Below are 25063 nucleotides of genomic sequence, written 5' to 3'. Positions count from 1 at the left end.
GTGAGAGGAGTTATGGAGAATCATCTCAGAGATTTGCTTTCTGGTCCTTGGGTTTGTTTTAACTACCCAGGCCCACATTGGTAGTCATTTTGGGAGAGTGATTGGGGGGTGGGTTTCTGAAGATGCAAATGTGTCTATTTGCCCCCCAGGCTGGGTTTCCTGGTTAGCTCAGTGATCTGACTAATGTTGAATCTCTCTGTCTTTCAGCCCAGAGAGCAGAGCGAAGATCTTTTTCAGCCTTTCTAGCTACAGTGTTGTCCCTCAGAGATTTTCAAGACTATTCAGATCCAAAGCATTTTCTGTACTATGGGGCTATGGTTCACCATTATATTTATAATTAAAGCCTTGGCCAGCTTTGCCACAAGTTGGAATCTAATAATGCAGGTTTCCCTATGATATCTGAGCAAGAAGTGCAATTATGGGCGGTCGTCAAAGGAAACATCAAAGCTAATTTGTTTGAATGTTACACGAATTCCCCAAGCTTATCTTCTTTTTTCCTTCCTGTTCTTCCTTCTCAGGCCTTCCCGCTGTCATCACTACCTGTCTAGCTCTGGGAACTCGCCGTATGGCCAAGAAAAATGCCATTGTCAGAAGCCTGCCCTCAGTGGAGACCTTGGGCTGCACCTCCGTCATCTGTTCCGACAAAACTGGCACTCTTACCACCAATCAAATGTCTGTTTGCAAGGTGAACTGAAGCTTGATGAACCCTTTTCTCATCTAGGGTCTTTTTTGGGCATCTCAACACTGCCTATCTTTCCCTATTGAAACCCTATCTTCCTTCCTTCCTTCCTTCCTTCCTTCCTTCCTTCCTTCCTTCCTTCCTTCCTTCCTTCCTTCCTTCCTTCCTTCCTTCCTTCCTTCCTTCCTTCCTTCCTTCCTTCCTCTCTTCTAGATGTTTGTTGTGGACAAAATAGAGGGAGATTTCTGTGCTTTGAATGAATTCAGTATCACTGGTTCCACCTATGCCCCTGAAGGAGAAATGTGAGTAGCTTTGAATAAAGCCAAAGTTTTAAACCTGGTAGCCTAATCCTAGAGAGAGAGAGAAAAATAGACTCCGATTTTTGTAATGTTTGAACCAATGCTTTAGTTTTCACATTATGCTAAATAATGTTTCAACTATGGTTTACTTAAGCGGCAGTGATTGGATTCATCAACACAGTAACCAGTGAATTATGGTTTATAAACTACAGTGTCTAGGTTCATGCAAAATACTAAATCAAAACCAAACAGATCACATTCTGACTTAATATATTTATTCTTTCAGAAAAAAAAATCAAATACATTGATTTCTTTAGCTTGACACTCTTAAATGTCACCTAGAAATCATGATTGTTAAAGACATCAGATTACATCCACAGCAAAACTGAAGCAGCTTGTTGCATGCCTAGAGCGGAAGACACTACTACTTTAACACTGAAACAATTAAGAATAACTTTATGATATCCTGAGTCGGTTGGAGATGAGATTAAGGCAATGTCATAATGATATAATAGAAAAATGGGATTCTGGGCATGTGCTGTATGTGCCATGATTAGATGCAAGTGGAAAAGCCTACCTTGCTACTTAATCTAAATTAATTAATTAATAATTAATCGATCAGTTGGTTTTTAGAATAATTAATTAATTATTTTTAATTCCAGAACTTCACCCCCAAAAGGTAACACATCCATTTTCTTTCATTAAACTCCAAGCATCACCATCACTCTGGCCTATAACTTGGGAAATGTGGGTGTTCCTCAGCATGTCCTAAATACAGAGCTCTGAAATCTTTGTAGCAGGGGCAAAAAAGCCTATTATTTACCATTAACCTTGGAGGTGTTATAAAGAGGAAAGATTTCCAACTGCAGTTAACATGACATGAAGTAGAACAAAAGTCATACTGTAGTTCCCTTTCCCTATCTCCATTCCACACGTCCTAAATTTTACAGGCTGTGGACAGTCGCTTCCCAACCCACAGGAGCCTGATGGGAAGGAGAATAGATAAGGTGGGTTATGTACAGTCAAGCCTCGTGTGGCGCAGAGTGGCAGGTGGCAGCATTGCAACCGAACTCTCCGAGTTCGATCCCAGCGGAAGCTGGAGTTTCCCTTGGGTAGCCGGCTCAGCTCGACTCAGCCTTCCATCCCTCCTTCCGAGGTCGGTGAAATGAGCACCCGGCTTGCTGGGGAAGGTGACGACTGGGGAAGGCAATGGCAAACCACCCCGCTTTAGTCTGCCAAGAAAACGTCATGAAAGTGGTGTCCCCCCAGAGGGGCAGACATGACTCGGTGCTTGCACAGGGGACCTTTCACCTCACATTCCAACACATCTGGAAGACACATCAAGTCTTGGTATGCTTTTTAAAAAAAATGAAAGCTGTTCTAAGAGCACAGATACATTGAAGGTGTAGGAAAAAGATTTTACAAAAATCCAAATACCGAAATAAAATAAAAATCTCCAGCTACAATGTATGATGGAGAGGCTGGTTTACAAGTTGCCTGTGATGTTAGTCTTTAATTAGTTGCAAGTTACCTAATTTAAGGCACACATAAAGAAGTTTGGAAACTTCTGGAAAGTGGTGGGAGAAAATTCCTCTCAAGAATGAATGGACAAGATGTACAAGACCCATCACTCTGGCTACGCCCAGCTGTTGCAAGCTCCACCCTGGCTATATTAAAGCCAGATGCAAAAATTTAACAGGGGAAGGCAGTGGCAAACCACCCCGCTATAATCTGCCAAGAAAACATCGCGAAAGCGACGTCCCCCCAAAGGGTCAGACGTGACTCGGTGCTTGCGCAGGGGGCCTTTCATCATGTACAGTCATCCTCACTTCTTCTCAATGCATTGTTGCTGCAAGGAAAAGCAGTGCCTAAATAAAACTTACCTTGCATTCCTACTCTGTTTTTCTCCAGCCCTTATCTTCTTATAGCATCCTGAAGGTAGCAAGACATTCTATATACCAGTAGTTCTTAAACTGTTTGACCCAATTACCCTTTTTCCCAGTCTCAGATAATGTCATTATCCCCCCCCCCGCACACACACAACCCCCCCCAGACTTTATTGTTTTAAACAAGCATCTTGCCAGAGGCAGTTGCAGACTGGATTCTCAATTCTCAATTCTCTTCTTCCTTTTCCTCTGGGATATGCCCTACGTAGCCCCTTGGGGGTAATTACCCCCTGTTTAAGAACCACTGTCTGACACAATGCTACTCTTTAAACTTGCAGAACAATATAGGGAAATAGTAGTCCCCCCCTCCCCCAATTAAAACCCAAAATCAATAGGGTAGTGATTTGCTGTGACCCAGAAACCTTTAGACCACCTTTCTGCCATTTGTGTTCTACAGTACTGTTATTTCCCTGCGCAATGTGACTTCTTTATTATTTCTTGCTCTTTTGCACGTGCAGATTTAAGAATGACAAACAAGTCAAAGCTGGACAATATGATGGTCTGGTTGAGCTGGCCACAATTTGTGCCTTGTGCAATGACTCTTCGCTGGATTTCAATGAGGTGAATGCTTCTCTCTGGCATCATCATCTACTTGTCACCAATTGTTCATTAAGGGATATGTATGACCCCCTTCACCAAAACCCCAAAGCCAAAAAACCAACTAATTCATAATTAAAATAATAAAACCAGATGCAAAAAAGGTGAGAATCAAAAAATCTCTTTGGGGTCTAAAGGCTCTTAAAAAGCAATATGAAAGCTTTGACCTGGCACCCAGAGGAATCATATCTGGTACTGGCCAATGCTCCAGCAGGAATTAAATCCAAAGGTCTCTAATCTCCTCTCCAAATTAGAGTTGGCAGGTTCATTGGAGCTGAGAAGGTGACTGTTAAATTCTCTTCAATGTAGGGAAGCCTGGGGTGAAGATGGAAACTTTCTCCTCCCTTTTGTATGTCAGGAGATGTGGTCAGATTCTGGGCAGGGGATTTTCAAAATGCATTACTGCTGCTTGCTTTCTTTTCCCGCAGGGCTGATAGAATAGTGCTATGTCCACCAGTGGTCATTATTTTAGGCAGCTAAGACTGGAGACTAAGAGCCACTCTGAGAGTTTGAATACTATCCCTTCTTCCCTCTCTTTTTCTTTGTGAGAACCAGGGAGGGTCAAGTCTGAGATGTTTTCTCAAGTTACATTTCTGCTTCGGACTCAGATTTCCTTTATCTGACTACTGTCTTGATTGTAGCTCTTCCTCCTGTTCCTCAAGATTACTCTTACAGCTCATTACAGATTTATATACAAGTAGTCCTCATTTAGCTACAATTGGGACTGGCAACTCAGTTGTTAAGCGAAGTGGTTGCTAAATGAAACCATGACTGAGCTTATGATCTTACTTCAGTTTTCCTTTGCTTTACAGACCTGCAAAGGTCGTAAATGCAAGGATTGGTCGTAACGTTACTTTTTCATCACTGTTGTAACTGCAAATGGTTGCTAAATGAGGCAGTCATTAAACCAGGACCACCCATACCTTCATAGTCTCCTTTGAGTCTTGCTTGACTCCTAGTGACTTTATGGACACATCCATGTAATTTCTTGCAGTAGTACAGAAGGGTTTTCTGTGCTGCCTTCTGAGACTTTTTTTAATAATAATTTTATTAAAGGTTGACAATGCCTGGGAACAGTATACAGGTTGCCTGCCCGTTCTAGAGATCAATATGCCTGCCCAGAAATTCAGATCAGAGTTGTCCATGATCCTCTACCTGCAACCAGCTGAAGTAGCTGCTCATGGAGGCAAAGCTCAGAAGAGAGGAGTAAATAATAAATTAATAATTCTTGCTCCCAGCCCTACCACCCTTCTGCAAGGCTGAATCTTGAACATATGCCCCAAGCTCTTCTTGACCACAGCTTGCTATACTGAAATCATATCTCTGATTCTTCCCTTTCCCAGGCCAAAGGTGTATATGAGAAGGTTGGTGAGGCCACTGAAACAGCCCTTACCTGCTTGGTTGAAAAGATGAATGTCTTCAACACAGATGTACGGAACCTCAGCAAGGTGGAGCGTGCCAATGCTTGCAACTCAGTAAGTACATGCTCTCCCCAAGAACTGACCCTCGTTGGAGTCCTGTATGGCTCTGTCACCAAGCTCTGCCATGTCCCCCTCCACTGCAGAGTTGAAGCTCATGCAATGTGCTTTCCTGCCACAACATTCATTGTTCATATTGCAGTTCTCAAGATCCATTTAGGAATTCCCCCAGGATCTGCTGTGAAACAAGTCTGGGATGTGCAGAGGCTCTGCTCTATGGAGCACAGGAAGAACACAACAGCAGCAAATGTGTTTGCACTAGGGCCTTGCTGTAGGATGAGAAAGGAAGTTGATTCTCTGGAGGTGTAACCCATTCATTCATTCATTCATTCATTCATACAAATGCCATTTCCCTCTCTATTCTGTAAGTTGCCCATTCCGCCCTGTAGTGGACAACACAGTAGTGGAGTTTGATGAACTGAATTATAGTCCATGAAAGCTGATACTATAACAAATCTTAGTTGTTAAGCTACTACTGGCCTTTTGCTATTCTAGCTGCTATAGACTTACGTAGCATCACCTGGAAGCTGATACTTAATTAAATAATTTATTTTGCTTGTTGAAGTACTAAAAAAAAGGTATTTGTTTTCTTGCAATCTTAACAGCCATCCTCCGTTGGCCTTCTCCAGGTGAATTTGTGCCTCTGCTGTGGCTCAAAAAAGATGATTATTCTCACATTACATTATTTCCAGAGATGGCCATGCCCTCTAGGTGTGTTGGACTAATACAGGAAACCAAGTCCAGTATATTTGGAGGACCACTTGCTTGGAGAAAACCACTCTACTACTATTCCTTCAGCTCATTCATTTGCTGTGGTTCTCCTGGCTGGTAAAGCAAAGCAAGGTTTAATTCTCTTTTTCTCCCTCTGCTCTGCTTTTCCTCAGGTGATCAAACAACTCATGAGGAAGGAATTCACTCTAGAGTTCTCTCGTGACAGGAAGTCCATGTCTGTCTACTGCTCCCCAGCCAAAGCTTCCCGGGCTGCTGTTGGTAACAAGATGTTCATCAAGGTCAGTAGCACACTTCTCTGTGTCCTGTCTCAGTGGCCACAAGGGAAAATAGGAATTCTCTCTCAACCTCTATTCCAAGTTTAATTAATTAGTTGTAGTTGACTTTTCTCTAAGGCAGTGTTGCTCAACCTTGGCAACTTCACTTATAACAGGAGGTTCCATGACTGCCTGCTTCCAGATAAGCTAATTTTTTAGCCATATAGAGCAGTGTTTCTCAACCTTGGCAACTTCAAGATGTGTGGACTTCAACTCCCAGAATTCCCCAGCCAGCAATGCCAAAGTCCACACATCTTGAAGTTGCCAAGGTTGAGAAACACTGCTCTAAGGAGACCAAGTGTCAGCGTGACTCCTCATTTTATCCTTGCATAGCGATTCTGGAGGGTAAGTTTGGCTGAGAGGTGGTGATGGGTCCAAGATTGCCTAGAGAGCTTCATAACTTAGAAGGGGTCTTAAACCTCAGTCAAAATCCAAGAATGCAACTCTTACACCATACAGGCACAATCTAAAGCATTTCCTCCTGTTTCTCTTTCCCAATCACAAGAAATGCTTCTCTTTCCTAGCTTTGAGTTTAGAATCTTAATTCAAAATAGGTATGATAAGGGGACATCATTATTCTTCTGCTCTGTTGACATATCAGGGCAGATGGTTCGGGCCTTTGTTAATTTAGGTAAAAGGGAATATGTAGCAAATCCATTAAAGAAGAAAAGACTGAGTATATACAAATGGTAACTGCTCATGTGGAACTTAGCTTGGCCTCAAACTTAGCCTGGAATCTTTCCATGGGCTATCATATCAGGGAGAAGACTAGGCTACACTCATCTTTCTTGTAGCTAGTTTTATATGTATGGAGTTTTGTTTTTATTTGTGCAGAGTTTTCCCCTATTGGAGGGAAAAGGGGAGATAAAGGATAGACCTTGAGTTATTTGAACCTCCTCTTGCAGTCATACAGTCCAGTGATAGACCTTCAGATTATTATTTCTACTACTACTTACTCTTCCCCCTAAAGAGAAAGAGTACTTCTATGCTTAAGTTTTACTATCTGATCCAGACTGTTATGTAGTCTCATTGCTTGCTATTCTATCCACTTTCTCAAGTCGCAATGCTTGCTACTTTTATTTTCTCTTGATAGGGTGCCCCCGAAGGTGTGATTGACCGCTGTAACTATGTTCGTGTGGGCACCACACGTGTTCCCCTCACTGCCAATATTAAGGACCACATATTGGGAGTCATCAAAGAGTGGGGCACAGGACGGGATACTCTCCGTTGCTTGGCATTGGCCACCCGTGACACCCCACCAAAGAGAGAAGACATGTTTTTAGAAGATTCCACCAAATTTGTTGATTATGAGGTAAAACTGAGAGTGAATCAGTGGTGGTAGATTAAGTAAGGCAATAGAGACAAGAGGATCTACATTAAGCATTAGAACTGAAAAATGTTTAGGAAAAACAGACTATCAAGCAATATCTATTCTAATCTAGGCTTGTTTATTTTTTACAACATTCCCAATGCTGTTTAATTTGAAGATTGTGGGTGAATTTTTAGCCTAAATTACCATGTGGACAGTTGTCTTAAATTGCATTTACTGGGCTTTACACTTCATACTGCGCCTGTGGAGATTTGGATCCAGTTCTGCTGCCAACACCACTATATTACAGTAGATCTCTATAATGGAAAGTTTTATTTATTCATTACTTTAGCTTATATGCTGCTCCATTTTCAAAGACTCTGAGCAGCTTACAAATAACAACATAAATTATACTATAAAAAATCAGTAACATAAACCATAAAATCCTGATGTGTCACCATTTGGGCAACAGAACCTTCAAGCATCCCCAGATGCCTCTTTGAAGAGCCAAGTTTTCATAGCTCTTTGAAAAGATAACAGAGAGTTCAGCTTGAACTTATCTTTATTGCAAACATTGAAGCCTTTGGTATAATGTTTATAGAAAGATCAGGTGGTAGTTATCTACTGAAAGGATGTGCAGGCTAGTAGATTCCACAGGCTGGCTTGTAATCTTTCTTCTGACCTGCCTGCCATTCACAGATGGACCTGACCTTTGTGGGCTGCGTAGGCATGTTGGATCCTCCCCGCAAAGAAGTGTCAGGATCCATTGAACTGTGTTGTGAAGCTGGCATCCGTGTCATCATGATCACCGGCGACAACAAAGGTACTGCTATTGCCATCTGTCGCCGCATCGGCATCTTCGGTGAAAATGAGGAAGTGACCGGCAGGGCCTACACCGGCCGGGAGTTCGATGACTTGCCCTCTGCTGAGCAACGGGAAGCCTGCCGAAGAGCTTGCTGCTTTGCACGGGTTGAGCCCACACACAAGTCCAAGATCGTGGAGTTCTTGCAGAGCTTTGATGAGATCACTGCCATGGTGAATAGACGGGAACATACTTGGAAGGGTACTGCCCACCACTAGGCCTGCATTACTGAAAGGGCACTAGGGAAATTAAGTAAAAGCTGTATGAGTTATTTACCTATTTGTAGCCCACTGTTCATCAAAAAGAATACAATCCCGAAGTGCAGTTTATAAAAGAAAAGATCATTCCCCCATCTGGGTGCAGTGAGTAAAGTGAGTCAGTTGTCCATTATGTGAACAAGTGAGTTTCTCTTTTCATTGGTCCTAATTTCAGCTATTTCGGGGAAGAGATGTTTCTAGTTTCTCCTTCACTAGTTTGATCTGAGGAGTAATTAACAAGAGAGGACCTTATCTCATTTCTACACCAAACTTTTAAAAATGTATTGTTGCATACAGGTAGCCCTCACTTAATGACCACAATTAGGATTGGAATCTTGGTTGCTAAGTGAAGCAGTCATTAAGTGAATCCAATCCAATTTTATAACCTTTTTTGCAGCAGTCATTAAGTGAATCACCATGGTCATTAAGTGAACCATGTGGTCGTTAAATGAATCATGCAGTTCCCCATTGATTTTGCTTGCCAGAAGCTGACCAGGAAGGTCGAAAATGGCAATCCTGTGACCACAGGACGCTGTGACGGTCATAAATGTGAACGGGTTGCCAGGCGCCCAAATCATGATCACGTGACCACGGGGATGCTGCGATGGTCGTAAGTGTGAGCACCAGTTGTAAGTCTGTTTTTTCAGTACTGTTGTAAGTCTGAATTGTCACTAAACAAATGGTCATTAAGTGAGGACTACCTGTAGAGGCAAACCACTGTACAGTCAAAAGAATCAGGAATCAAAGCAAACAAAATTATAATGAAATTTAAAATAAATGATAAAATAATAAAAATAACAGAGCCCTGTTATTTTTAACAGGAGCTCTGCAGGAGCATGATATCATTAGAAAGCACCAAGGAACACTTTAGGGTTTCCCTTCAAAAGTTGCTCATTTAAGATGCTTTTATCTGCATCTTTTCAGCTCTTTTCTGAGGTGGAGAACCATCTAGTGATGCAAAAATGTGCCTCATCAAGGGGGATTGTTCAGCCTTGGAACTTGAGGTTCTCCAGCGTTTACTTCTTTGTATCTCAACTAATTCCCTACCTCCTTTCCTCTCTTTCTCTCTCTCCCTCTCTCCTTCTGTCTCCTGATAGACCGGTGATGGTGTAAATGATGCCCCAGCTCTGAAGAAAGCCGAAATTGGAATTGCCATGGGCTCTGGCACTGCTGTGGCCAAGACTGCCTCTGAAATGGTGTTGGCAGATGATAACTTCTCCACTATTGTGGCTGCGGTAGAGGAAGGCCGGGCCATCTACAACAACATGAAACAGTTTATTCGCTACCTCATCTCTTCTAATGTGGGTGAGGTTGTCTGGTAAGGGGCTTCACCCACTGTCATTTGGCCAGCTTCAAGGCTAGGCTAGGTTGTCTGGAAAATGGTTTTGCAGAGGGACAGATAAATACCAAGTTACAGTTGTGGGGAGACCTGCCCCTCCTGAGGTGAGGATGATGTCAGATGTTCCTGCCTTCCAGAGAGTTCTTTGATCTCCTCACCTTTGTATTTCTTCTCTGCATCTCCCCCTTCCAGTATCTTCCTCACAGCTGCCCTCGGTCTCCCGGAAGCCTTGATCCCTGTGCAGCTGCTGTGGGTGAACCTGGTGACTGATGGGCTTCCAGCCACTGCCTTGGGTTTTAACCCCCCTGATTTGGACATCATGAACAAGCCCCCTCGCAGCCCCAAGGAGCCCCTGATTAGCGGTTGGCTCTTCTTCCGCTATATGGCCATTGGAGGTAATTGCTTTCCCCCCATAGCTGTTGCTTTGGCCTAGCCTTGCACCTGTATCATATATCCTGGCCCTGTATTCTAACTGTGAATCCAAGTCTGTACCCTCATCCTTGTCTTACATGACCAAACAGTAATCTCAGCTCAGCAATCTGTATCATCTCCAAAACCCCATGCAAGCACCAATCTTCTACTTGATTCAGACTGGTACAATTAGGCTATCTTTGGTGGTATTCATTTTGTTCGTATTTATGATTATGTTTTTTGCAAACAGAGGCATTCAGCTAGGGCAACATATTAATTCACTAGATAACTAAACAAACAAAAAGGAAATCCACTCATCCCTTTCATTCCAGTTCCTCAGAAGGTCATCCTTGGGGACACCTCTTTCTGCTATCCCTGGCCTTTTCTTTGCTCACAATGACCTTCCTTTTCCATTTTGCCCACAGTATACGTCGGAGCAGCCACTGTTGGTGCTGCTGCTTGGTGGTTCTTATATGCTGAGGATGGACCTGGTGTGACCTACCATCAGTTGGTGAGTTTTGATTGCTCTAAGTTGTGGGAGACAAGAACAGGGAGTATTATGTGAGGAGTGAAGGATTTCTTAATGCAGAAAAGCTCTGTTCAGTTTTAATCTTGCTTTCCCCCCTTCTTCCTTTCTTCTCCTAGTCCCATTTCATGCAATGTACAGAAGACCACCCTTCCTTTGATGGCTTGGACTGTGAAATCTTTGAGTCTTCTATCCCCATGACTATGGCTTTGTCTGTCCTGGTCACCATTGAGATGTGCAATGCGCTCAACAGGTAAAATGAAGGGCTATGAAGGCTATGGCTTCATACACATGGTACTGCCTTGGAGGTTTTTCACTAGCGTTTGTTCCCACCCCGTGCAGGTATTACCTTTTCTCTGACTTTCCAAACTGTGCAGGATGATGGGGAAGGACAAATTAATGTTCTCTGCAAAGATAATTCAAAGTCCGTGCCAGGAAAAAAAGAATATTAGAGATTCAGTTTAATTCAGCTCTTTAGCAATGCACAAAACCTACATTTCAAGTTAACTTATATTTGATACAAAACACCAGCCATTGCAAATATGTAAGGCAGTATAATTTTTGTAACAGTGTAGGTAACCACGGAATGATATATCAGAAGAATAGCATTATAACACACCCACTTCTCATCTGTCCTGGAGATGTCTTCACAATAGAAGAACGGCAGCCTGCTGAAGGGTTAATTAGCACAAAACAGTGCTTTTCCAGCTATCACAGCAGAATTACTGCCATGCAACAGAGACAAGTATCCTTAATTTAAAAATCTACTTTTTTGCATAATTAATTCATGTTTTTCTGTTCAGAAGGAAGGGCAAAGAACAAGTGCCTCCAATCCCTAGATCTCCCATTCTGATCACATGTTTCATAGTCATAAAGATGTTGATTTAAGTGAAGTCTGAGATTAGCTGAATTCTGCACCCAAATTACAATACTGTGTTCTTGTACTTCCACAATCCCCAAATGCACCCATTTGTTAACTGCAAGGGCTGGGACCTTCCAAGCAGAGTTCAGATCTATCTAATTAACCCTTTGCTCAAAGGAGAGTTGCTCAAATCTTGTATCTCTAAAAATTGCTAAGAACTAGTCATTACATATTTTTCACTGACTGATTATTTAAGGCTGAGGGCTCTCCGTTTGAAAACACAGTAGAAATTATAACTTTGATTTAATTTCCCATTTCTCTCTCCCGTACAGCCTTTCAGAGAACCAGTCCTTGGTACGGATGCCCCCCTGGGTGAACGTCTGGCTTCTGGCATCCATCTGCCTCTCCATGTCTCTGCATTTTGTCATCCTTTATGTTGATCCCCTGCCTGTAAGTAGTGACCACATTCTTGATCTGTGAGGGTTGGGAATGCTTTTGGATTCAAAGGTAAAAAGAGGCCATGGAGTCTGCAAGGGTGCAAATAAAGCAACACCTTTCAACTCTTTAAAGCAACCGCATCGTTTCCTGGATCATGTGGCACCTACAGAGGACAACTGCATGACCATGGGAAAATGCACAGCTGTTTTCGGGAGTGGCAGATAGGTGCTAGACTCATGCCTCTGCATGAATCTTTTTGCCTTCGAATCTGAGGGATGGCATAGCCCAAATGGCTAGAGGACTGCAGTCCCAGTTCATGCTGAAATCTACAGAAATTAAGAAGGGGATTGTGCAAATCCTTTGAGAAAAATACTTCAGAACACCCAGCAGGATGCATGAAGCACCAATTTTCAAACCATTCAAACAGTTGCATTTTTCCAGGCTTGCACAGCTGCTCCCAAAACTGCTTCTGGCTGCTTCTTCATGCGTGTGCATGCACAGCCACCTCTGTTTGCTGGGGAAAATAACAAAGTGAAGCACCTATGCATGCACACCCACATGGAAACATCTGAGAGCAGCTTCTGAAAGCAGCAGTGTGAGTCTAGAGGAAAACAGCTTCTTCAACAGTTTGAAAAGAGATGCTTCAAGTGTTCTCCCCTTCATTCCAGAACACCTCTTTCAAAGGATTTATACATTCCTGCTTGCTCGAAGTAACAAGTCCCATTTATTTCAGTAAAACCTAAATCCAACCTCTAATCAGCCCATTACAGTATATCTAACTTTAGCCTATGATTTAAGTCATTTTAGTACATACTTTGACGGTGAGTGGAAAGGTAGGAGAAAACATTTCTCCTTATACTCAGATTCAACTACTGACTTCTCCATTGTTGTTCTTGTGCTTTCCAGATGATCTTCAAACTGACACACTTGGATTTGCACCACTGGCTCGTGGTGATGAAGTTATCCTTGCCCGTCATCTTTCTGGATGAATTTCTCAAATTCATTGCCCGGAACTATCTGGAGCGTAAGCTTCCCTAACCAACCTTATCTTCCCAGTCCTTTGCCTTTTCCTTCTTACCGGAATCAGATTTCCCAGATGGAATCCATAAAAAAAAAAATCATCAAGCTGAAGAAGATAAGAATTTGAATGTCCCCTCCCTTCTGATCTTTCCTTTTGTAATTATTTCCTGCCTTCCTCTGATATTTCCTCTAACAGTCTATAACTCCCATCTGCCCTCATCCAGTGTGGCTCACCTTAAAATATAGGATTGGGCGCTTGGTCACTTGGGTTCCTTCCTTCCTTGGAGCTCATGCAGATGGGTGAGCCCTTGATATCAGTCCCAAGGAATGTGCAAGTCTGATAAAGGCAATGACAGAGTCCCTTTCGTCAAGCTGTGGAATTAGTCTCTGGATATTTGGTTTTTCTTTTCGGATCTGAGGATAAAATAGGTCCTTTTGGACCAGAGGAAGCATAAAGGTGGATGGGAACTGTCTGGGAGTTCTGGATAATGAGTTATAGGGAAAGGGAGAGAAAAAGCAGCTGTTTACCTATCCGGTACTTTAAAGAGTTCTCTATCCTTTATGGGTTGCTAATCATTCATTCTTCTATTTCTACCTACCCATTCCATCCAGACTAATAATATTTTCCTCTTTTTGTGAACTTTCTTCCTAATCTCTATTAACTCTGGCTTCTTTTATTCTTTCCCTCCTGTAGCATAGACTCCTTCCCCCTCTATTCTCCTGTATCCTGCCTCCCAGGTATCTTACTGTACAACCCTTCATCGCATGCCTTGTTTGTTCTCTGGTTACTCCCCCATATCTGTCTGTTCATCTATGCGGGGAAATAGGCAGTATCTGTGGGGAGCTGGGGAAGATGTCTCCTTGTAGCTTGGACTGTCTGTTGGCTGCAGCTGGAATCGTCCACGAAACTAGGGCCCAGCCACGTGGTTCACCGGGCAAGAGATGGAAAATCCTCCTCTGAAAGAGAATTATTCCAAGCCGTATAATTTCTTCATGAATGTTTGGTGGTGGTAATCTGGCTGGTGCAGCTCTACACAACATACAAATTCAACTTCCTAAGGGAATGCAGGGATGCTCAAGGCCAGTTCAGTAACCAGAAATTGTAAATGTTACGTTTTGAATGCTCACAGAACAGACTGATTTTCCAAGGGGTTTCAAAGTTAGCATTTTGACGATGGTGGGACTAATACATCTGCCAAGGAATCTCTGTATATCTGCCTTGAAAACCTCCAATATTGTAGAGGACATGGAACCATTTCTAATCCAGTGATCTTCACAGAATGGATTGGAGCCTGATCTAAGATGACCAACCAGTGGCCTTATGGTGTACATATGTAATGTGGATATAGGATCAATCAGAAAGTGTATCCTCATTCGCCTCTCCCTTCATCCCTGATGAAGCAGATATACATACCTAATACTGAATAAAAATCGATTAGTGAAGAAGAGAGGAGGAGGAGGAAACATACAAAAATTAATCTGTTTTACTGATCGCTTCCTATCTCCATCCAGTGAAACTCTAGAAATTCTAGTTTGGTTCATATGTCATGATACACAAATATACAAAAGTACAATTCCAAGCATTTCTTAGAAGACTGCTAAACCAGTGTATCTGCAGTGTTGCTATAGAGAGTAGGGAAGATGACCTTGACAGAGATATGCAAGATTTGTTACTAGGGCAACAAGGGGTAAAACATATTCCAAGGTCACAACAGACAGATAATATTCGGAAGTGGTTTAGACAGACCCCTCTCTAATTCACTGAACTATAAGGAAGAAAAGGAAGTACAGCACAATCAGACTTGCAAGATTGATGTCAGCCTCACTAGCTAGCCCAGCCCAAGAAATCAGTTCCACAGGAAGGCGAAAACTACCTTTATTGAGATTGGCTATAATAACAGAACCTTGCAGGTCTGATTGTGCTATAACCCCCGTTCTTTTTTTATAGTTTATTTATATTTCAAATTTAGTCATTGCCCATCTCACTCAAAGAGCGACTCTGGGTTGTTTACAATAAAACAAGCATAAATACTAATTTAAAATACAGTAAGACACCCTTTTATTGTTCTCAAAAATAATATATTCCAAGGCATAGATGTTAATTAGAAGTTCTTAATCTATGGGAACATCTTCAGGGTGCTCACCACCCGCAGGGTTGGTTTACCCCTCCTCATGCCCCACGTGAGTTGGCAGAGCCAGGTCTTCATCCCTTTCCGGAAGGCTGGGAGAGTAGGGTCCTGCCTCACCCCTGGGGGGGAAGAGTGTTCCATAGGGCAGGGACATAGTTCAGTACATTAGGGAGGTGTCTGTCTGAGTCACTTCAAATATTATCTGTCTGTTGCAGACTGAAAACTTGTTTCACACCCCTCCACTCCAATCGCCCTGGTGACCGATCTTGTGTGTCTCTGTCAAAGTCATCTCCATTACCCTCTACGGTTGCTATATGTAACATAGGTAAAGGAGAAAAGGGGGCATTTTTTTAACATTAAAACTGCCCCCCCCCCATCATGACTGGCTATCACCACCTGTTATGATCCTTCTGCAGTTCCTGTGTTGCAGAGGAAGCTCAGTAGGGTAGGCAAATTACCTTTTAGGAAAACCTGCCTGAGTTTACTGATCTTCCCTTTGAGGAACTCCTTAGAAACTTCCAAAGAATCCTAGGTTGTTTAGAATAGTTTTCAAAACAATGAATAATCCATGGAGCCCTTTAAAAAAAGACAGGGGATAACTTTCAGCGCTAACAATCTTTCAACAATTTTATCTTTTGGATTCTATGAACCCCAAATACCACATTCTAAACTGCACTTCAGTTAGTCAGACCCCTTCTTACCTTGTGCCTTTCCTGTCCATTCTTGGTCTTGGTGCCCTTTTAAAGATGCTTCTGACTTCACTGGGTTTGGCACAGTTAGAAGGTAGACTTGGATTTACCTTTGTTTGCTCAGAAGTCTTTTCTGCTTTTCATGGCCTTCCTGACTGTGCCTAGCTGCCTTTATTGCCCTTGTGCCATGCTTAGGCAAATGTCTTATTCGAGTCACTGCTTGGCCCCACATTTGCTGGACAGCATAGTGGGGATGCTCCTTCTGTGGGCTTGGCTGCTTTTGGTGTTGCTAGTTTCTTCTTAAGAGGTGGGTGAAGCTGCTTGGGTAAAGCTGTGGATAAAGAATGGTGTTTTAGGTTGGGTGAGCTTTTCTGCACCGGGGTTAGCAGGCATAAAACCAGGGCAGTGATCATCCCAAGGTCTGTTGATTTCTCCCTAAGGCTGCAATGCTACACATGCTTCCCAGGGAGCAAGTTCCACTCAGTGAATAAAATGAGATCTCAGTCCGTAGACCAATTTGGGGCCTCATTATAATGTGTATTATATTATAATATAATAATCTTCCAAGGAAGATCTTATGAGGGTTCCCAATCATTTCACCCATAATACAAGACAATGTAGTGGGTGATAGAATGGGTTGGAATGGTGGATTCATTTCACCTTACCAATTCCCCACACTCCCACCTGCAAATACCACACATACCCAGCACGTTAAAAATGTTTTTCCCCGGTTGGGCTCCTGCCTCCTTGAAAATGTGAACCAATCTGGGAAAGAAAATTGGAAATTATGGGGTGGAGTGGGAGGTAAAGTGAAATTGGAGGATGCTAGAGAAGTTAAGCATCCTTTCCTGCTGCATTCCCCATTTTCTCAGCAAATATGAAATTAGGATCACAACTTTGTTGACATGATATCCAACATGGCCTCTCCCTTGGCAATTAGCATTTAGTTCGGCATTATCTATCTATCTATCATCTATCTATCTATCTATCTATCTATCTATCTATCTATCTATCTATCTACCTATCACATTTTTATACACCCACAATCAGAAGACTCTCAGCAATACCCAACATAGTCCAAAATAAAATATCTACTTTACTCATGTAAGTAATTAGCAAAATTTAAATCAATATCACTACTGGAGCAACACATGAAAAATATTGTTCCATTTAAACCATGAAAGTCCCTCAGAGAAGCTTCATTTTTATCAACTTCTGGAAGTTAATTCATGTCAGGGTAAGTCTCACCTCTAGGGGAAAGCTATTCCATAGTTTGGGCACCATAACAGAAAAACACCTTCTGGTCTCAGCCTCCCTGACTTCAATGAAGTGTGGGATCAACAGCATCTGTTCCTGGGATGCATGAATCAGACTGGTCAATTCTGGCTAGAGAAGGTGGTCCTGCAAACAGCATAGCACCAGACCATGTAGGGCTTTATAAATTAAAACCAACCCTTTACTTTGCATCTAATAGGAGAGAATATCTGTAGCTTAGGGTTGAACTCAGGGTTGAAGAGTTCTTGGTGCCATCTGAGCTTGGTTTATTTTATTTATTTATTTTTCAAATTTCTATCACTGCCCATCTCTCCTGAAAAGGGGACTCTGGTTGTTTGCTTGTGGATGTTTCATTACCCAACTAGGTAACATCATCAGTGCAAGTTGAGTGTGGGGTTTGCTACCTGTTTATATGCATTATCAGACAGAAAAAAATACTCTAACCAAGGAACCACCCAGGAGGAAACTATATGCCTACCAAAATTGGCAGGGCACAGTATTGCATATAAACAAGCAACAAAACCTACACACTCACACTGGTGATGCTCCCTAGTTGGGTAATGAAACGTCTACAGGCAAACGACCAAGCTCAGAGAGCACCAAGAACTCCACCTAGAAAACTACTGGCAGCCAATGCAAAGTCTACAGCAACAACAACAATAATAATAATAATAATAAAAAATTAAATGTATATGATGCCCAACTCTTACCAGGAAGTGTGTTCTATGAGTTCAGTGAGAATGACATCTAAGTCAATGCAATTTGAATGAAGTGTAAATGGTGCCATAGATCCCACTTGATTCTTAAACCAGTTCTATGAACGTTGGAATATCTTGAGTCCTTGAGTCTCCAGACAGAGAGCAAAATAAATATAAATACTAGGAGGAGGCAAGATTAGCTAAGTCTAGTTTTATCTAATTGGGTTGTTAGACACTGAGTTGTGGTGCGCTCTCTCTCAAAACCTATTTTTATGTCAGAGCCATAGGAAATATTCAGGAAGAAGAGAGTGCTTCTGAGCATATCCAGAGTGGATTGCTGTTCCCCCTGAACACCAAGTCAGACTCATAAATCTGGAATCAAAAGACTATGGCCATAGCACTTCTTTTTTGACATGATTGTCCATCTCCTGATGACTACAGAAGACAAGGCATGGACACTCTGTCTCATCTTCTAAACAAAACCCTGGGCCCTCCGTTATGGATCTTCTTCTTAGGAGTATCTCTGGTCCTAAGGCAGCACACAGGCCATTCTCCTCCAGCCTGGTACCCTCCAGTGAAGTGTCTACAATATTTCAATCTATTTATTTAAAACATTCACTAGATTCCATGTCAGCAAACATCAGAAATACAAGTACACTATGGAACAGTGAGGGTAAAAAGAGAATTAAAAGATACAGTATATGGAAAGCAAAAACATTTTCCAAAAGGACTGGGAGGGAAAAAACATACTCCAGATGTATTTACCAGCCACGTATCTCTAAGGAAGAAATGTATATACGGAGATGCTGCACTTAAAAAACACCCTCAGCAAATATCAAGGAGGGCAAATTCTTGCTAGGGTTTATTGTGGTTACTGGAAGAGGAAGAAAGCTCAAAGTAACTGAGTGCGGCACCGTGTGCCCCACGCCCATGGGATTTTGGTATGCCTTCTCCAATCAGAAGGCGTGGGCTTCTCCAACGGGATGAAGACGATCTGGCTGTTAGAGACCTGTCTCATAATCAGCTCAAGGCATACCTGCCTGCTAGGGATAGAAAAGGTCAGCAGGAACAACCTCAGCTATTTGCTAAAAGTTGTGTGCCATTTGCTTTTGGATTTCTGGCCAGGAAGATACGTGAGGAGAGCTCTGTTGTGCCTCCTGCGTCTAACCCAATCACAGACTGATTTTTGCAAGGATTAGTTCTAGACTGTTCATCTGGCTTGCAGTGTGGAATCTTGACTTCTTCATTCTGTGCTCTTTATTCTTTGTTCTCTTCTCTCACTTTTTTTATAGACCATTTAGAAGAAAGGAAGTGAACCTTTGAGTCATCATGGAAATAACCTCGTCATCCCCAACCGTGAATATCTGCCCACTTCTCAAACCCCACTGCCTTGTCATCTGCCCCGTCATTGCTTCTGTGCCCCTCTGTTATTTAATAGCATCTTTCTTCCCCCTTAATCCCTCTGTGCTAATGGGACTGCTAGTGTGGGCCACAATGCTGGCGTTTGCCATGCCGTGTTCCCTGCCAGCTGCTTCCCTACCCAACCCACAAACATCACCAGCTACTTGGCTTCTGTACATTTTGGGCCACCTGCCTGTCCTTGCCTTTGCACACACACACTCACACACACATGTGCACGCACACACACTGTCCCAACTGCTTTCCGCATTAGTGACCACACTATGTTCGTTCCCCCCTCTTCTCATGACTAGAACCCACCTCAAGCCAAGGGCTGGATTTTTTAATGCAAATGTAAACAGAAGGAAACATTTTGTTAGGAAAAACAAACAAAGGAAACTCCTCAACTTTGAGGAAATTAAGAGATTCTTCTAGCTGCTTATTTATTGATATTAAAGAATAAACTCTTAACTGTATTAAACATTTCTGACTTTTCCCTTATCGCTGTGGCCGACTGGGGAGTGGACAGAGGCTGATACTCTTCTAATATAGTGTATACAGAATTGCTAACCTGAAACTGACTGGGATCACATTTCAAGTAAATCATAATTTATTTAACATGACATATTGGATACCCCATAATTGGCTGAGCTTGCGCAACACTCTGTCAGCCACCTCCAGCTTGGGTACCCTCCAAATACGTCAATTTCATGAACTCTCTAGCTGTCAGATCCCTCTGATCAAGAGGTTCACAGAACCCCTTACTGGAGCATCTTCCTTTGGTCTCCTATCACTGGTAACAGACTCCGTGTCACCAGATGGGAGGGGGAGTTGGGATGGAGTGTGAATTGTGTTGTTATGGTTAGGGATTTATGGCGTTAACACATCAAGGCCAGAGAACGGAGATATACCAGAGATGCCACCTGGATTGGGAAGGGGGGTGACATACTTTAGTGGGAAGAGGGGGAAAAGTAATAGTGAATGTAGTTTTAAATGTAGGTTTGAGCAGGAATTCTCCATTCGCAGCTTTACTCTTGTGCTGGTCATTTTGCTTCATTAAAACAGTAAAAGGAGCTTGGCCTCTCAACTGTCATTGTGTGAATGCTTGAATGTGCCCGTGCTTACACAAGCTTACAACAGCCATTATGGCCTAAACTGCCAAAATTCTCAGCAATGGCTGTGCTGGCTGGAAAGTACTTGGAACTGAAGTACAAATATAAGGAAGTTGCCAACTTGGAAAACTCTGAACTAGAGGGAGCCCAAGTTTGAGAAAGTGGCAACTCTAAGCCATAAATCATAATCAAAATCCAAACAAACTACATTACAACAAAATATATTAGGTGAATGAGACCATAGAACTGTAGCAAGTGGCATGTATTTCCCTCTCCATACAACAGCTCTGTGCTTTTTGGCTGCACAATATGCAGAAATCCAACCGTTAACACTTTTCTTCATACACCAACATATTGAATTATCTCTTAATCTAGTTATTTGTAGCCACAGTTGTGAGGAAGTTGCTTGTTTTCCCTATGGTTTGATTTAAAAAAAACCATGACTGGCTGATGTAGTGAATGGGGAAAAATCCTTTCCCAAAGGGTTCAGACTTGAAAGAGTTAAAGGAAGTCCTAAATCTGATCCAAATCAGTCCAACCTAATTTATCAATCCAGGTAGTGGGCAGAAACAACCAAAATCTGGGAAAATCCAACTCTGGGCAACCCTCTCTGGTGAACTCTTAAAAACAGGAGGGGATAGTTTATGTCGGTGTCCTTCACGTGGGGGGTCGGCACATCTCTTCTTGGGGCTGGCTCAGAGCCAACTCAGTAGAAGTTCTACCGCAGACATTTTTTTGGAGATCCAGGAAATATCTAGCAATCCAAGCATTAGTGCAAGATAGTTGCCGATTAGAATTTTGATTTCACTTTATAAAAAATGATTTAAGCTAGGGTGGCTCTCTGTGTGTGTATATTTGGAAAAGCTTGACTGCATCCAGCCTCTTCAGAAGTGGTTGTTCAATTATTTTTCTTTTCCCCTTTTTCCTTTCGTTTTTGGGGTTTTTTTCCCAACTCCTTTCTAATTCTTTAACCAAGGAGGAGTGTTAAGTCTGCTGCTTGAGCACCTTAACAAAGGTGGGATTTAACTCTAAGCAACAAATACATAAATATACGTAATAAAAACTTGAATTCTTATTGAATCAGTGTCTCTCATTTTTGAAAGGAATGTAACCTTTAAAACTCCCCCCTTCCAAGTTGGTCAAACTTCTGAAAAAAACAAGAAAAGAAGTTGCCACTTTACCTCCTCCTGAGTAGACTAGACAGAGAGGGACTTCTCTGGAGGAGAGCAACTGGTGGCATTTCCAAATGGGCTCTCCCATGCAGAAACAAGCTGCTAATTGCTTATCTTTGTATGAGACAGATTGAAACTATCATATCCAGCTAGAACATGCAAATACACTGTATTTGGCAGAAATAAATCTGCTCACCCAGCAGCAAAACATACTTCGGGTATTTCCAGATACAAGATCCTTAGCCCTATCATTCAAGAAAGACTTCTTATTCACGTTTTTCTTTTTTTTTCTTTTTCTTTTTGCAAAAATAGGAAGCAGTGGGAGGCTTTTCAAGTAAACAAGAGCATATGCTCTTGTGAGCAAGGAACATGGCCCAATACATGCCTCATATGGAAGCACATCAGTGAAATCACAAATGGAATAATAGACGCAACATAATGCAGAATATCTGTGATGGGCCGTGGCAGTCTAGACAGCACAACTGAAAAATCAACAAAGGAATTTTTGAGCATGAACTGTGCTGGCTGGGGAAGATGGAGCAGCTCTCCCATTCCTCTGAAAAGCACTGGACTGGAGCAAGCCTCAGCTAAAATAAGGATGGGAGATTCAAGAAGGCAAGGCCATCCTATGGAAGCATAGGCATCCATGGGGGAGTGGGGGGCTTGTGATGAAACACGTCGCAATGCAAACTTTTATGTCTGCAGGACATGATGGAAGTACAAAAGGGTGGTGCTTGCGTGTGACATCAGAAAGCGCATTTCATAATTTGGGTGACATGTTGGTTAGGAATGACACCTATGTATGGAAAAGATTGTTATTTTTCCTGCCTGGGATACCCCTCTGCAGCTGCCTGTTTTGCAGTTCAGTTAAATCTTGGGTTGAAATGTCCTATGTCATGGTTAGTTTCAGCATCATTTGCTGGCTGTTAGAGCCCTGCCCACACATCCATCATCTGCTCCAGCTGCAAAACATTTTTGCAAACCACAGCAACCCCCCCTCACAGTGCGGTGACTGATTAACATTACCAGCATGCCTGCAAAATGCAACTGGGCTAGAGGAACCAGTTCTTGCCTCCTGATTGAAATAAGACATTTCTGCATGAATCTTTGGCTGCCTTGCAAATCCACGTTGTCAGCAAAAATTGCAAAATTCTCTTACAAATTGGGATGCTGGAGGCTATTCTACCTTTGGCTGGAACTCCTACCACTATCTGCAGTTTTCCTTCCTGCAACTGCTAAGCCTTGTAGTGCTGCAGTGACCCTGTATCAGGCTTCATTAAAAGGGAAAGAGGGGAGGAATTTGTGGCAAACTTCTTGCTGTGAAAACCAGCATGGAGCTGTCTGCATACCAGTTGTAATGCTTCCCCATAATGATTGGCTACAGCATGGTTCTCCAAAGTGGTCAGTATTGATCTCCAAGGGTTGATGGGACAATCCATTATTGTTATTCTAATTATTCATAGTACAGATAGTCCTTGCTTAATGACCGGAATTGAGACCGGAATTTCAGTTGCTAAGCAAAGTGGTCATTAAGCAAATCTGACCTGATTTTACAACCTTTTTGTGTGGCAGTTGTTAAGCAAATCACCATGGACATTAAGCGAACCATGTGGTTGTTAAGTGAATCACATGGTTCCCCATTGATCTTGCTTTCCAAAAGCCATCCAGGAAGGTCAAAAATGGCAATTGTGACCACAGGACGCTTTGACAGTCATAAATGCGAACTGGTTGCCAAGCACCAAATCATGATCACATGACCACAGGGATGCTGCAATGGTCATAAGTGTGAGAACTGGTTGTTAAGTCAGTTTTTTCAGCACCATCGTAAGTCTGAACCATCACTAAATGAATGGTTGTTAAGTGAGGATTACCTGTATTATTAAAGTAGCTATTAAATTATTTTCATATAATAAATGGAAGTTGATGAACAACCTGAAACTTCATGAAGGGATCAATGAGCTGAAGAGTTTGGGGACCCCTAGGCTAGAGGAAACCTCAGTCTGCTTATTCAGAGCTCTTTGTAGTTCCAGGGAGGACCATCATCCAGTTAGGAAGTACCCAAAGTGGGTGTGTGCAAGTGATCTTACACAATCCTCTTATCCCAATATGCTTCCTAGAGCAGTGTTTATGTTTCCCCCCAAAAGTTGAAGGTGTTCACAAGCTGGGTTAGCTGCTGTTGTGCAGCAATGCAGTTCCATCTAACTGCCAGCAGGATGAGCAACCAGTACTGGAAACCAGCCATTTCCTAGTAGTTTTTACTGTATCTGTTACTACTAATAAAAGATTAGCAAATGAATAATCATGAAATGATTCAAATGAACGTTTTTCTCCTCCTCGCTTTACTGAAACAGCAAGAAGAACTAACTCCAGGGAGTCTGCAAGAATTACTATCTATCTACCTACCTAATCAGGCCAAAATAATCAAGCAACAATGCTAGATCACAGGCATGCTTAATCCATCATTGATAATAACCCCATACACTACATTTCACCAGCTCATACTTTTTTAAAACAAATATTGTCTGGACAGTGATATGTCACTCATACCTGCAAATTCATATCTTATAAATATCGATATATCACATATAAGAACTAGAATACTCTTCACAAATGTATTGTTCATTTTTAAAAAGAAGATATATAATAGACAGCTAGATGACAGAGGGGGGGAGAGACACACACACTGTCCTGGGATTGACCATTTTTTAATTAACACCTGGAAGAGAGGCTGCTTAGACAAGCTAGCTCTTCCTATTAACATCACGAGCTGTGAGGTAACAAACTTTCTGCTCTAAACTCAGATTAGAGATTATTTCCCCCTTTTGTCTTAGCTAGTTACCCTATACCTGTCAGACACTTGGCAATGTAGCTAATCGCCATTAATATATAAGCTCCTTTGCTGATGTGTAAACTAAGCAACTCTGGGGGTGTGGGGGGAGAACAGAAATATTGTTTTATATATATAAAACACAGAAGTCTAAAAGAAAAGGGGAAAAAATCTAAAAGGAGCAGTAGGAGCAACCCTCTTGTGAATCACGTCCATGGACTACCTACCTTGCCACAATCTGGGCGCAGCGTGATGCTCTGAGGGGGTGATTCTCCAACACGGTAAGTACAGGGACCATTTTAATAAATCTTTATTAGCTATGAGCATCCTGGTGTCTTTCCTAGTGTTCACCTTTTTGGTACCCAGCCCTCAGTTGCACCAGCCAACAACACACACACCCCAGTAACAAGAATTTCTGCACAACTCTCTCATATATCACTGCACACACCCCCTCCATCGCTGTTCCATTCACTATGTTGTCATTGATTACTGTATTCTACAACTTCAGTGGCTGCTATCCAGGAGGTCAGCCAAAGGAGAAGCAGGTAGCTTAGCTTGCACTGTTTAGAAACGTTGATATTAGAAATGGGTACAATTTAGGTCTCCAGATCTTCCTTCTTTCCTTCCCTTATTTAGAGCTAGACCTAAAATTGTAGTTGGCAGTCAGAACAAGGGCAAAATGCTGGCCCAGGGG

The 25063-nt window shown here is 42.3% G+C and overlaps 1 protein-coding gene across 2 annotated transcripts in view; it reads left to right on the top strand.

Moving 5' to 3' along the window:
* ATP2A1 (ATPase sarcoplasmic/endoplasmic reticulum Ca2+ transporting 1) overlaps positions 1 to 19739 on the top strand; it is a 38712-nt gene extending 18973 nt beyond the window's left edge. Inside the window, exons 9-23 of one of the 2 annotated variants that reach the window (XM_063301100.1) lie at positions 519 to 685; positions 893 to 981; positions 3383 to 3485; positions 4865 to 4996; positions 5884 to 6009; positions 7139 to 7357; positions 8054 to 8389; positions 9571 to 9791; positions 10005 to 10207; positions 10649 to 10734; positions 10869 to 11002; positions 11944 to 12061; positions 12956 to 13073; positions 13764 to 13807; positions 19153 to 19739. In XM_063301100.1, coding sequence (XP_063157170.1) covers positions 519 to 685; positions 893 to 981; positions 3383 to 3485; positions 4865 to 4996; positions 5884 to 6009; positions 7139 to 7357; positions 8054 to 8389; positions 9571 to 9791; positions 10005 to 10207; positions 10649 to 10734; positions 10869 to 11002; positions 11944 to 12061; positions 12956 to 13073; positions 13764 to 13768 — 2057 coding nt within the window. In that variant the 3' untranslated portion in view covers positions 13769 to 13807; positions 19153 to 19739. The remainder of the gene's footprint in view (positions 1 to 518; positions 686 to 892; positions 982 to 3382; positions 3486 to 4864; positions 4997 to 5883; positions 6010 to 7138; positions 7358 to 8053; positions 8390 to 9570; positions 9792 to 10004; positions 10208 to 10648; positions 10735 to 10868; positions 11003 to 11943; positions 12062 to 12955; positions 13074 to 13763; positions 13808 to 19152) is intronic. The other variant, XM_063301098.1, reaches the window with a different exon arrangement.
* Positions 19740 to 25063: the final 5324 nt, after the last annotated feature.

Source organism: Candoia aspera, chromosome 4 (genome assembly GCF_035149785.1).
Source record: "Candoia aspera isolate rCanAsp1 chromosome 4, rCanAsp1.hap2, whole genome shotgun sequence".
NCBI classification, from domain to species: domain Eukaryota; kingdom Metazoa; phylum Chordata; class Lepidosauria; order Squamata; family Boidae; genus Candoia; species Candoia aspera.
Note: the sequence above shows the minus strand (reverse complement) of the source record. Positions and strands in the feature narration are given on the sequence as shown.